Source organism: Myotis brandtii, unplaced genomic scaffold (assembly GCF_000412655.1).
Source record: "Myotis brandtii unplaced genomic scaffold, ASM41265v1 scaffold144, whole genome shotgun sequence".
Lineage (NCBI taxonomy): Eukaryota > Metazoa > Chordata > Mammalia > Chiroptera > Vespertilionidae > Myotis > Myotis brandtii.
Window position 1 is genome coordinate 135,223 of NW_005355159.1, and position 13,492 is coordinate 148,714.

At 45.8% G+C, this 13,492-nt stretch overlaps 1 protein-coding gene across 9 annotated transcripts in view; it reads right to left on the reverse strand.

Annotated features, from left to right (window-relative positions):
* The window catches only part of SLC24A1 (solute carrier family 24 (sodium/potassium/calcium exchanger), member 1), a 34,619-nt gene extending 24,897 nt beyond the window's left edge, over positions 1–9,722 (reverse strand). For 5 of the 9 annotated variants that reach the window (XM_014535433.1, XM_014535432.1, XM_014535434.1 and 2 more), the window contains exons 1-2: positions 9,189–9,722; positions 5,446–7,411 (exon numbers count right to left, since the gene is read on the reverse strand). In XM_014535433.1, coding sequence (XP_014390919.1) covers positions 5,446–7,281 — 1,836 coding nt within the window. In that variant the 5' untranslated portion in view covers positions 7,282–7,411; positions 9,189–9,722. Of the gene's footprint in view, positions 1–2,880; positions 2,884–5,445; positions 7,412–9,188 lie in introns of all 9 variants that reach the window. The other 4 variants (XM_014535435.1, XM_014535428.1, XM_014535436.1 and 1 more) reach the window with 3 other exon arrangements.
* Positions 9,723–13,492: the final 3,770 nt, after the last annotated feature.

The following is a 13,492-nucleotide window of genomic DNA, read 5'->3' on the forward strand; positions in this document are numbered from 1 at the left end:
TTTCATTGTTACAAATTGAACATAATTAAAGCATAGTGATTAATCACAAAACAATATGTAATTATATATGTGTTTTCTGATGGTCTTAGGCGACCCCTGTGAAAGGGTCGTTTGACCCCCAAAGGGGTCGCGACCCACAGGTTGAGAACCGCTGCTCTAGAGTTTCAGATTCTGAAGTATTTGGGGGTCATAATGTGAGTATGGAGTTTTCCAAGGGCCCACACCAGACTCATTCCCAACCTTGTATCCCTTCTCACCACTGGCATCCCACAGGGCTGTCTTCACAATCAGCATTTCATGCAAATGTCTGGTCCTCCCTGGCTAAGCTCATAACTCTCTCTCTAAAGAAGGGCCATTGCCTTTCAAATACAGCCCTAGCTAGTTTGGCTCAGTGGATAGAGTGGCAGCCTGCTGAAGGGTCCTGGGTTCGATTCTGGTCAAGGGCACATGCCCAGGTTGTGGGCTCAATCCCCAGTAGGGGCGTGCAAGAGGCAGCTGGTCAATGATTCTCTCTCATCATTGATGTTTCTTTTTTAAAAAATACATTTTATTGATTTTTTACAGAGAGGAAGGGAGAGGGATAGAGAGTTAGAAACATCGATGAGCTGCCTCCTGCACACTCCCTACTGGGTATGTGCCCACAACCAAGGTATATGTCCTTGACAGGATTCGAACCTGGGACCCTTGAGTCCACAGGCTGACGTTCAATCCACTGAGCCAAACCGGTTAGGGCTCATCACTGATGTTTCTATCTCTCTCTTCCTTCCTCTCTGAAATCAATAAAAATATTTTTTAAAGGAAGGGAATCACCCTTCAAATACAAATAAGACTGTTCAGCCAGGCTAATGCCTCAGTTTTGCTGTTTGTTTGCTTTCTGTGAGTATGCGTAGTCAAGACAGATCAGATACTTGCCATTTTTGGTCAGAACAAATACACTGAGAGCTTCAAAATCAGGTCTAAAGTTTCAGAGCAAGCTAAGTTAGATTGTGTTGATAAACAAACATTTACTATTTCCTTATTGGGGTCATTCCTCAAACAATAAATATCAGTTTGACAATATTGTCTAAAATATTTTTTCAGCCAGTGTCAAAACAGAGATTCTAAAATAGTTGCTATATATCTGATGCTACATCATTTATTTTTCCTGAAAATACTCAATTAAATTCTGATTAGAATCATCCCCAAAAACTTTTATCCTGGTTCTAGATTATCAGAGCAGAATAAAAAGTAAAGTGAAAGATCCTTCAGCTTAGAAACTCCACAGGTATCAGTTGGGTACATAGTCAGTCCTTCAGAAAGGAAAAACCTGTGCGTTTGTTGCTCTTAGTAAAACACCATGTGGCCATTCCATTCATTTACATATTGTCTGTGGCTGCTTTCACACAACAGAATAGTTGTGACAGACTATAAGGCCTACAAAGGCTAAAATACTTAGTATCTGGCTCTTTACAAGTCTGCCAACCTCTGCACTAGTTCATCCCACTTACTTTTCAGATGGGCAATCTTAGGCCTGGATGAAAAACAAAGTGACTTTGTAGCACTTGGCAGTGTCCCCTTTATTACAAATACTCTTGTCTTTGCCTGTCCCCTCTACTGGATGGGACACAATCTTTTTATTTCCCACACTGACTTTCATTTCAGTGCTTAATAATAGAGGTTTGTTGAATTGCATTAACTTGCCCAGGGTAACAGGGATAATTAGCAGTGGAACCTGGGTTAAAACTCAGATATACTGTTACAGAAGAACAAAGAAATACCAAACACACTTCCTAGAGAAAGGGAGGGACCCCGTTTATTAACACTAGTGGACTCTGGGAATAATTTCCAAATCAGAGTGAAGTAACACACAGAGGCTTCACTTTTTATAACCTTCTGGGGTCTTTGTCTTGCAGATACGGTTCCGCCCCCTTTCGTGGGCTTGTGGCCCCCAGGTGTTGATAATCTTGTCCTGGGGCCAGCGATAACGACCTTCCCGCACGCCCCCCCCCCCTCCCTGCCAGGGTAGTGCATTGTTCACAGTTTTTAAGGCCTGACACGCCTTGCAAGAACAGTTTCCTCCTCAATACAAACGCCTGAACCAGTGGAAAGGACAGTCAACTAGCCATGTCACTTTGGCTGAGATAATTATCTTATCTGAGCCTCTCAGTTTCTTCATCTGCAAAATGAGTATAACAATCTATTCCTTGTGGGGTTTTTATGAAAAGTTGTTGAGATAATGTATGTATGGAATAGGCCCTCCATAAGTATGGATTCCCTTCCCCGCTCCTTTCTCTCGCAAAACTGCTAGGGTTCCCTGAGGAAATTGAACCAAATAGTTATGGAGCTTTAGCTAGGGATGAGACCCTGGGCTCAGCCCTTTGGTAGATACAAAGGTTGTTACCCATTTAGTGGCAATGATGAGCCTGATGGTGTGGCCGCCCCCTCCACACTTCACCCCAGGCTGGCAACAGAAGAAGGGGGTGTCTTTCCTGTTCCTGTTTCTCTCCAAGAAGGAGCAGATCACCCTAACCAGTTTGGCTCAGTGGATAGAGCATCGGTCTGAGGACTGAAGGGTCCCAGGTTCGATTCTGGTCAAGGGCATGTACCTTGGTTGCAGGCACATCCCCAGTAGGGCGTGTGCAGGAGGCAGCTGATCGATGTTTCTCTCTCATTAATGTTTCTAACTCTCTATCCCTCTCCCTTCCTCTCTGTAAAAAAATCAATAAAATGCATTTTTTTAAAAAGAAAGAAAACAATTTTAAAAAAAGAAGAAGGAGCAGATCCCACCGCCCTCCGCTTCTCTTCCGACTATTTAAGCTACTAAACAGCTGACCTCCCCTCCCCAGCCATCCTCCTTGGCTCCCTATCACCCTGTCTGGCCTTGCTCCACTTCCCTCTGACTTCCTCACCTTTGGAGCACAGCTGATTAAATGAGCCCCGTTTCCCTGGCTCCCTGCCTTCTTGAGGTGATGCTCAAAGAAGGGACCCATTAGTCAGGGAGAGGGGTGAACCAATAAGTCAGTAAAAGTGAGGAAGAGAGCAAAGCATATTGTTTTTTATACTTAAAGTAAAATAATTTACAGGGATAAATACATACGCCTGCATAAACCACCAAAATGAATTCCAGAACAAAGACTGGATTTTCAGAGAATTGCTTCATGAATTCAAAACAGAATGGCGTCTCCCTAGCTGTCAGTGAAATGCAGGATAACTGATCTCCCTCTAACCAGATCATAGGTCTTGACCAGCCAAACAGACATAATAATACAAGCAAAGGCAATTCCTTCTTTCTCTGGCTAGAAAAAACCTGGGGTGAAACTCCAAATCCAGACAGTTTTAAAAACCATTTCAAAACAGGTATAATTCTTGAGTTATTTGGACTAATTTTTAGCAGGCAGTAGTTAGTGCTGGGAAGTCTAAACTATAGGTTTTTAATTTTAAATAAATATAGATTTGCTTTCAAATATAGCCAGTAATTCAACCTGCTTTTAAAAGCATAATTCTATTCATTAAAAATCATAAACTGGATCTGTTTTGACAAATAGCTAAGAACAGAGTTGTAATAGCACCACTCTCACTGGTTGGCAAACAGCTGCGATGAAGCCCTTGAAAAGTCTCGGAAGGAGGTTACAAATTCTCTTTTGAAATCATGATTATGCTTCACGTCATTGGCAAGCTTTGCTTTGATGGTCTAGCTCTGACAAAATGACAAGTTCAGAATTTGCAGAGTTTAAATAAAAACAGAATTACTATGAAGGACTGGGAGGCAAGCCCAAGGCCTTTTGAAAACTGCTGGCCTGGTGTCTACCAGGCAGTAAATACTTTCCTCAGAGGAGAGTACCAGGCTCCGTGGCCACCCCCAGCATAGCCTACCCTGAGAACCGCCTTAGAGGCAGGCCCTGCTTCTTCATAGTGAGTGATGGGACACTCTGAGCCTCCCCTTCTTTTTTTTAAGTCTCTGGCTTCATGAAGCAGTAGTCTTGTGGGAAATAGTGCTGAATGGGAGGTTAGGATACTGGATCCCAGCTCTGATACCTGCCAGCTGTATGACCTTGAGCAGAACATTTCTCCTTTTTGGGCAATCTTCAAATAAGGCAATTGGAGCTCAGTTGATCAGATCAGACAAATAACCATTGTGCTGGGCCTGCGAGAACTGAATTCACTTGGACAAAGGACATTATCAATGAATATTATAACTAAACAGGACCTTTTGGTGATTAGCTTGACTTTTTCATTTTCCCCCAAAGAAATGAAGGGACCTGTCCAAGGTCACATAATTAATTAGAGGCAGAATCAGATTAGAACCCAGGTTTCCTACCTCTCAGTTCCGTGCTCCGGCCAGAACACCACATTATCTGAAAAATCCTAAAGAAAGTACATTTTATCTCCTTTGCATCATGTATCTCCCAGACATGTTGCTGAGTTTTGTCTCCATCCTGCCCACTCATCAAAACTGCTGTGGATTAAGTAGCTAAGTCCTTCCACTTTGCACGCAAAATTCTGCTCGCACCAGTGGCTTCACTGAGACCTGACGCAGGCAGGGTCTGAGCCAACCTTTGCCCAAACTCCAGCTTTAGGAGCAGGAGATAAATGGGGTCTGTGTTCCCTAAGGTGCCCTCACTTTGGAGTCTCACGGAATAAACATCTTTGAGATGAATTTTCAGAAATCACTCCCCCAATTCAATCTTCCAGGTTATTGAATCATGCAATGGATTTAGTAGGAAGGCTCCTCATGGGGACAGAGAACTTCTTGGAAAGGAACAGGAGAAAGCCCCAGGGTTAGCACTCCTGGTATCTGGTCTCCAGTCAGCACAGAGAGAGGGCTCGGCACCTAGCGTTGGCTTGTCAGTGGATGAATGGAGCTCTCATCTTCAATATTTTAAAAACAAAACAAAACCAAAAACAGCCCTCCCCACTTCTTTCTCGGACCCCATCCAAGACACCAGACCCTCTAAGTCTGGAATGTGAACAAATAAGATTAAATGAAAGTAAGGGTACTAGATAAACCCTAAACACCATGCACATGGACGAGATTATCATTTTCCCTGCCTGATATCTCCTTGGACATTTTCCAAAGCCCAGCTCAAATATCATTTCCAAAGACCCAGCCAGACCAACCTGGTTCAAATCCTGACTCCACCCCCTATTTGCCGTGTGACATTGAACAAGTAGTTTGATTTCATTAGGCCTCAGTTCTTTCTCCTGCCAATGGGGGATCATAGTAATAACCATTTTATAGGATGATGGCGGGGGGGGGAGGGCGGGGGTGAACCAAGGTCACTCCGTACAAAGACCCCAGAATAGTGCCTGGCAGAGAACAGGCCTCTAAAAGTTGAATGAAAAGCAAGGGAACCAGAGCACCCATCTCTTGAAGTCTGACCCAGCACTTTCCATGCTTTAGTCCCAGCCTTCCCTCACTCTTTTGCCCCAAAGTGGCTAGAAAAACCTGAGCTACCCTGTTCTTACCTTGCTGAAGTCCCCTAGGGCCATGACCTTGGCCACTGGCCTCCTGCTGAGCTGCTCCTTCACCCAGAGCTCAAGCTTCTTGTTCCACTTCATGGTGAACACATAGGAGGCATAGGCCAGCAGCAGCAGCAGGCTCTCCCACCAGACAATGAGGCTGTCCAGGAAGAAGAGAATGAGCATCATCAGGTCAAGGATGTAGAAGGAGACGTCACGGAACAAGGGCCACCAAGTGAGGTGGAGGATCTCCCGGGAGAATAGGGCACAGGTGCCGATGACAAAGAGGATGTTGAACACAGCAGAGCCCACAATTGTGCCGATGCCCACATTGCTGTGGGAGATGAAGACGCCGATGAGGGAGGTGAAGAGCTCGGGGGCAGAGCCTCCAGCAGCCATGAATGTGGCACCTGCCACATCCTCAGAGATCTGCAGCTTGTCTGTGATGACACCCAGGGCTGGGACAAAGTACTCATCACACACGATGGCCAAGGCCACAAACACGTACATCATGCCAAAGATGTGCAGGACTACCCAGCCCTGCCTCCGCTCCTCCACGCTGAACACGTCTGGGGGGTACTCTGCCTTAGGGTGGTCTGGCCAGCTGGGGGGCAGCGCCGAGGGACTGGGACTGGGTGCCTCTGGGAGCGGGGCCGTTGTCAGGCTGGGGGAGGGGGTAGTGGGCATGGCTGGAGCTGGCTCCACACAGTGACGAACCTGGGTGGTCGGATTTGCCCTGATGCTGAGGGTTGCTGAGGTGCTTGGTGCTGTGGGAGGTTTCTTCGCCAGCCCCCAGAAGGTGGCTAAGGATAATCCAGTGGTTGGAGCACTGGTTCTGGACAAGGGATTCCTAACCCTGGTGCTAACTGTCACTTGCCCATCAGAGGTGGCTGCAGTGTGCTCTAAAACTATTCCCTGGAAAGTCGTCAGGTTGTTCTTTCCCACTAACCTCCGAGGATTGGTTGAGCTGTTATTGTCCACTCTCCTGGGGTTAGTCAGCGTGTTCTTATCCACTGCACTCCTAGGAGAAGTCAAGATGTTTGTTTCTATGTCATTTATCAGGAAAGTTGGAGTCTTATCAGTTATTCTCTTAGTAGTTGGGGTGGTTTCCTCCACTACTCCCTTGGAGGGGCTGGTCTCCAATATTTTGTAGGTTGCCACAGTTTCAACGTCTTTCACTGTCGTTCTGGGAGTGATCCCATGGCTTCTTGGCATTGTCATGAATGTGGATGGGGCAGAGTTTACTATTCTACCATGTGGGGATTGGGTGTATTTTTTCACCTTTCCCCTGGCTCGAGTTGGGGGGTAGTGCTTCATTTCTCCCCTGGGTGTTGCTGGGGTATAATTCTTTATTGTTGATATGCTTGAAGTTGGGGTGTAGTGATTCAGTACTCCACTTGGTCTGGTTGGGGTGTTCTCCTTCGTTCTGTCTGTGCCTGCTGCTGTTGGGCTGTAGTTATTCTTAGGTACTGTGGGAGAGATGTTGGCTATTCTTCTGGGTGTATTGAGAGTGTTCTCCATTGTTATGCCAGTTGTTGCTTCCTCCTTGCCCACTGTGCCCTGGGGTTCCAGTGTCTCACCCTCCATTTCAGAACTAGCTCTTGGAGGGTCACTGCTCACCGTCATCATCTCATTGTTGGGAAGGTCCCGGCTGGCCAGCTTTACAGGGTATTGGGAAGAGACTGCTGCCCACAGTGAGGGGAGGCCCAGAGGGCTCCTCAGGTGCTGGTAGGTGGAACCAATGATCAACATTCCCAGTAGGAAGAGGAAGCGACTCCATTGAAGCCGTTTTGGCAGGAGTAACCGCCTTTCCTGCGTCCCCATCCTGATCAATTTCCCCATGATGGCCAGTTATGCCAGGTTACGGAAGGCCTCTCATTCTGTTCACTGAAAGATGGGGGTTGTTCTGGGATTCAGGTTGGTGATCAGGGAAGATTTCTCCATGAAGCCCAGCTAAGAGATATCCGCAAACCTAGAGAGAGGGGGAAATTAAATAAAAGAGGTTATCTGTCCCTAAGAGGAATGATGGGGTCCTCATCTGGAAAGAGTATCATTTCATTCAGGGGCCATTGTGGTGGAAGATAGTTGTTTCTGTTAGAACAAAACTACCTCTGCCCCCTGCTCAAGGGGGCAATGCCTGCTTGGGAGAAAAAGAGCATCTAGGGGTCCTCTGTGCCGTGCAGGCATGCCAGCAGCCTGAGCTGATTCCTGAGCTGGGTCCACCCAAGGTCTGGCAGCACTCCTAAGTGCAAGCCTGAATTGCTGGGAGCTCATATGCCCCAGGCCACAGATCTCACCTTATTAAAGGCACAAGGGAAGTAAAAAGACATGGTTTTAAGCTCTGGACAAAAAGAGGCAGCAGTGGAAGACTGACAACTCTGCATGTTTTTTTGTGTGTGTGTTTTTTTTTCAGACTTACTTAAAACAATTCCACCATATCATCCAGAGAGGATAAAGCTTAAAAGTTAATGTCATGTTACTTTCAACAATAAAGATTTAAAAAAGAAAGTAAAATAAAAAGTTAATGTCATGAAGGTTCTCAGACAGTGTAATGTGGTAGGAGGAATATGGAGAGTGGAGTCAAAGACCTGGATTCCCAGCTCTGCTGCTTGCCATCTGTGTCACCCTGGACGAGCTGAGCCTCAGGGCCTCATCTGTGAAATGGGCATAATATACATGCATTGATCATGCAAAGATTATCTCTGGAAGGACATCTGGAGAAGGGAAACTAAAGGCCAGGGGTCAGTATAACTTACTGTTCAGTTTAACCAGTTAACTCTTTATTATATAGATGGTATCTGTTAAATTATTTAATTCAATGGAATAGAAATGACAATAGTAATAATAGTACCTAGCTATGTAAACAGTAATAACAATACCTACGTCATAGGAATGTTGGGAGAGTAAAACACATAAGGCCAGTGAAAAGCACTGTATAGAATCAAGTGCTCCATAAGGGCTATTTTACATAAGGACGCAGGAGGAAAGAACATGAAAGGCCCTCAGAGAATCCTCAATTTATCAAGGGCACTGAGGCCCAGTCCAAGTAAATATTTGTTAAATCTCCAATCAATGTCCTCAGATTATTACAAAATAGTACCTAGAAATGATCAGTTTTGCCTATGAGGTAATCTATTGGAAGGGAGATGAGTAACCCATAGAATCTTAGGAGGTTAAAGGTAGAAGAAGTTACTAACACAGTTCAGTATAACTCCCCATTTGAGACATGAGGAAACTGAGATCCAGCCCAGACCTGGCTGCTCAGCTGATTAAGGCTGTGGGTCCCATCCCTGATCAGAGCACATAAAAGAATCAACCAGAGAATGCATAAGTAAGTGGAACAACAAATCGATGTTTCTTTCTCTCAAATCAATAAATTAAAAAAAAGAAGAAGAAGAAGAAACAACTGAGGTCCAGAGAGATGTGACTTGCTCAGTGTCACACAGCTAGTGAGTAGCAGTGCAAAGGAGCCTTCTAGTGCCCGTCTTTCCAGCTACCACACCAGAGATGCAAATGCAATTGTCTTAACAAGCACAAGAGGGACGAACAAAAGAATTACAAAATTAGTGATTCTCCTTTTTTGTTCTTGATTCCTATAATTATCTTCCCGCCATCTCCCTGTCCACCCTGTCCCTTACCATAAATTCAACACTTTGAATCTCCTACAGAAGCTTCGGAGGGTCTCTCTTTCTGGTATGCCTGTGTTATATAACAGAGTTGAGCCGGCACCGTCCTACTTAATCACCTACCTTCAAACCTGGACATCTGGGTGTCTTCTCCGTTCTGGAAACTTGTCAAAATGCAGGATCGCAAAGAGTGGGTCTGAAGCTAGACAGCAGGGACTACCCCATTCTCCTGCCCCCAGCTCTCTTATGGAATTCCAGTTGAAGACAGGGTCGGGAGTGAAGGGCATCTCAGGGAAGAATATCCAATCCCTGCTAATACCCCTTCTAAGAAGCTTATCAGGGCCTTGTACAAGTTCTGGGTCTTGGTGCCTTTGCCAGAGACTAAGAGGGTGCACCTTCCATCAGGGACCCAGATGGGCTTGCATGGGTCTCTGCAGTGGAGGGGGGAGTGGGGGGAACTTCTCAAACTTGCTTCTAACTTCTGGGAATAAGAGATGGTCTGGGGTTTCTAAGCTTGTGGGAAGGAAAGATTCAGAATTCGCTCTGTAAGAACCAAGAGAAAGTGCTTGGGGCTTAAGAGATCAAAAGACCTCAGTTAGCAACATGCTCCATTTGCTACTGTGTGATTCTAAATGTAATCTAAATGTAAATGTAGAGATAATAATAGCCACTTACCTATTTGTAGGGTAGATGTGAGAATCAAAATTTTAAATGAGGGAATATCAGCTCAATTTTGCTGTGAACCTGAAACTGCTCTAAGAAATAGTCTATTTTTTAAAAGATGTTTTTATTGATTTTAGAGAGAGAGAGAAAGAGAGAGAGAGAGAGAGAGAAACATCAATGTGAGAAAATGGATCTACTGCTTCCTGTACACACCCCAATCAGGAATGGAACCCGAAACCTGGGTATGTGCCCTGACTGGGAATGGAACTGGCAACTTGTCGGTGCATGGAACAACACTCAACCTTCTGAGCCACACCAGCCAGGGCAGAAATAGTCTATTTTTTTTTTAAATGAGAGAATGTGGGGAAGATACTTTATAAAACTTTAAAGCATTTCACACATGCAAAATATTTTATTAGGCCTAAGGGCAAGCCTTGGGGAAGAGGGCACTGACAGATCTCCCTAGAGCAGACTGGAACATCCCAAGATACCCCAGGAGCTGTGTTTCCAACTCAGGGCTGGGGGTGAATGAAGTGGCAGTGAAGTGAGGCAATTGGGGGGTCTCATGATCCCACCCATGGACCTGGCAGCCTTTCAATCATTCAGCTAACTCTGCCTGATACTTACTGGATGCTCCTTTCTCCCCGCCCTATTTTCCCCAAGGTATATGCATAGCCGCTTTGATTACTTTCAGTGGAAAGAGCAGGTAATCACTGAGAGCCTCCCCACTACCCTTCTTCCCTCCAAGTGGCCTATGACAGTGGGAAAGTTCCCAGCTTCCTCTCCAGAGCACACAGAGGTGCCACCCACTGTGGAAGAGCTGGCTTCATCTCTGGGTGTCCTGAAGTCACTCTGAATGTCGGAAGCCTGGATAGAGGGGCTGACCTCTGCTAGTTACATCCTTGCCTATAGACTCCTGCAGGCAGACCCAGATCTAGTTATTTCCCTTCTCCCACAAACTATCTAACACCCTCTCAGTCTGGTCCAGAAAGATGGGAAAAGGAACCCAATTCACAAGGTGGAATAATTTAGTACTAAAAAGAAATGAGCTATCAAGCCATGAGCAGACGTGGAGGAAACTTAAATGCATATTACTAAGCAAAAAGAGCCAATCTCAAAAGGTTACACATTGTATGATTCCAACTATATGACATTCTGAAAAAGGCAAAACTATGGAGACAATAAAAAGATCTGTGGTTGTTAGAAGTCAGGGGAGAGGGAGGGATAAAAAGGCAGAGTACAAAGGATTTTTAGAGCAGTGAAACTACTCTGGTATAATACTATAATGGTGGATACATGTCATCATACATTTGTCAAATCTATAGAATGTATAACACCAAGTGTGACCCCTAAGGTAAACCAGGGGCTTTGGGTTATAATGTGTCAATGTAGGTTCATGGATTTATAACAAGTATATCACTCTGGTGTGAGATGTTGATAGTGCAGAAGGCTGTGTGTGTGTGTGTGTGTGTGTGTGTGTGTGTGTGTGTAGTATATGGAACTCTCTGTACTTTCCACTCCATTTTGCTATGAACCTAAAAATGCTCTAAAAATAAAGTTTATTGATTAAAAAATAATCCCTTATCTTTTAGAGCTACATACTGAAATATTTATGGACCAAATGATATCCAGTCTAGAATCTGCATCAAAATAATATGTTGGGGAAAGTGGGTAGAGGTATAAATGAAATAAGATTGAGAATTGAGTTGACAGTAGAAGCTGAGTGAAGGGTACATGAGGATTTATTATGCTATTTCCCCTATTTGTGTCTGTGTTTGAAATTTTCCAGTGACAAATATTTTAAGAAGAGAGAGGGGTCACAACTATTTCTTTAGACATCCCCTTTGGTGAAAATAGTGGAATGTGGTTTGGGGCTGGGAGAAAGGGGATAGCCTGGAACTTAAAGTACGATTTGGGAATGGGCAAGGTCTAGGCTAGAGGAGGCAGGAAGAAGACACGGGGCAAAGGATAGTATAGGAAAGTGAAAGGGAAAGAACAGAAAAGGGAGATGGGCTTACTGCTTCCCCCCACCCTCTTTCTTCCCCTTTTCTTCACTTACTCATTCCTTACCCTTCACCTCTGTGGATGAAAAATCATCTTGGACTTAACAATGAAGATTCCAGGCACCAAATTATGAAATTCCGATTCAGTCAGCATGGCCTGGGAGTCCACATTTTCCACATGGGCCTTCGCAGGATTGCAGGTATGCACCTCCCTGAGCCCAGTGCTGGCCCTGTGAGCGGGCTGGTATTTCTGTCACTGACCTCTGCTCTGCTGGGCTGAAGATCAAACCACTGTGCTTTCCAAGTTTCTGGGACAGTGCCCACTGTTTCAAAGCAGAGAAAAAGAAAGGGGATGATAGATTATGTAAAGAGGTTGTTTCTTGATTTCCTTTAATGTGTGTGCGAAAATATGCAAATGATAAGGGTCTCTTGAGTGGGGGAAAACAGAAATGCATTAGCCAGCGATGGCTTGAAAGACATCTCCTTTAAGACCTTCCAGCCTGGCCAGTGTGGCTCAGGGGCTGAGGATGGACCTAGGAACCAGGAGGTCACGTTGGATTCCCAGTCGGGGCACACGCCTGGGTGGCGGGCGATCGCCAACAGGGGGCGTGCAGGAAGCAGCCGATGGATGATTCTCATTATGGATGTTTCTCTCCTCTCTCCGAAATCAATAAAAAACATATTTAAAAAATTAAAAAATAATAAATAAGGCCTTCTAACTCTTTGTGCTGATGTTCTCTGACTTTATATTCACTGAACAACCTTCTGATTTCAATGGGACTCTACTAAGAATTTTAAAACAAAAACAAAAGCACTCACTGGTTGCCCTGAGTGACGCAGCCCTCTTGGCAGTTCTACCTTTTGTTGTCGGATTTAATACCTCGCCCTTGACTTCCCTGGACTCCCGAAGGCCTGAATGCAGGAGAACTCGGTCACCAAGATCTCACCCCCATCAGCGAACTAGTAAACCTCAGCTTTAGGGCTGAGATAACAAATCAGTCCACGGAACCGAGCGGAAACTCCGACAGCGACCTGATGGCTGAGGCACCATCACATGAGGGGCAGCGAGACAACTCCCTTCCCTTAGGGAAATAATTGGAAATTCTGGACTCTCCCTCTGCTCCCCTGAACCAGGGGTGGGGGTAAGGAGAGCCACGTGCTGGGGAGACCAGGAGGAAAAGTCTCGCCATGTAAGTCGGCTCAGGTCAGCTAAGAAAAACCAGGACAGCGACCTGATGGCTGAGGCACCATCACATGAGGGGCAGCGAGACAACTCCCTTCCCTTAGGGAAATAATTGGAAATTCTGGACTCTCCCTCTGCTCCCCTGAACCAGGGGTGGGGGTAAGGAGAGCCACGTGCTGGGGAGACCAGGAGGAAAAGTCTCGCCATGTAAGTCGGCTCAGGTCAGCTAAGAAAAACACACAGCGTGCTTAGTCTGAGCACTGCCCGGCAGTAATTGTAGTTTAAAAAGAGTATGAAGAGGACGCTGTCGCCTGGTTCTGAGAACATGAGGGTCTGTAGGGGGCGGAGAAGAGGGGCAACTATCAGAGAGGGTTGGGTTGGTGGCACCGACGGGGCCGGGTGAGCAGGAGACAAAAGTGCGAAGGGGTCACAGAGCTTCGGGAACCAGGGCCAGGTGGGCAAGAGGCCAGAGGTAAATGGGGGAAGAGCCCGAGAATGGACGGGGAGGACGGGAAGGGGGGCGCACAGCTCAGCCGCGGCGACACTGGAGTGTTGTGAGGCGCGGGGTCGTCACGCAC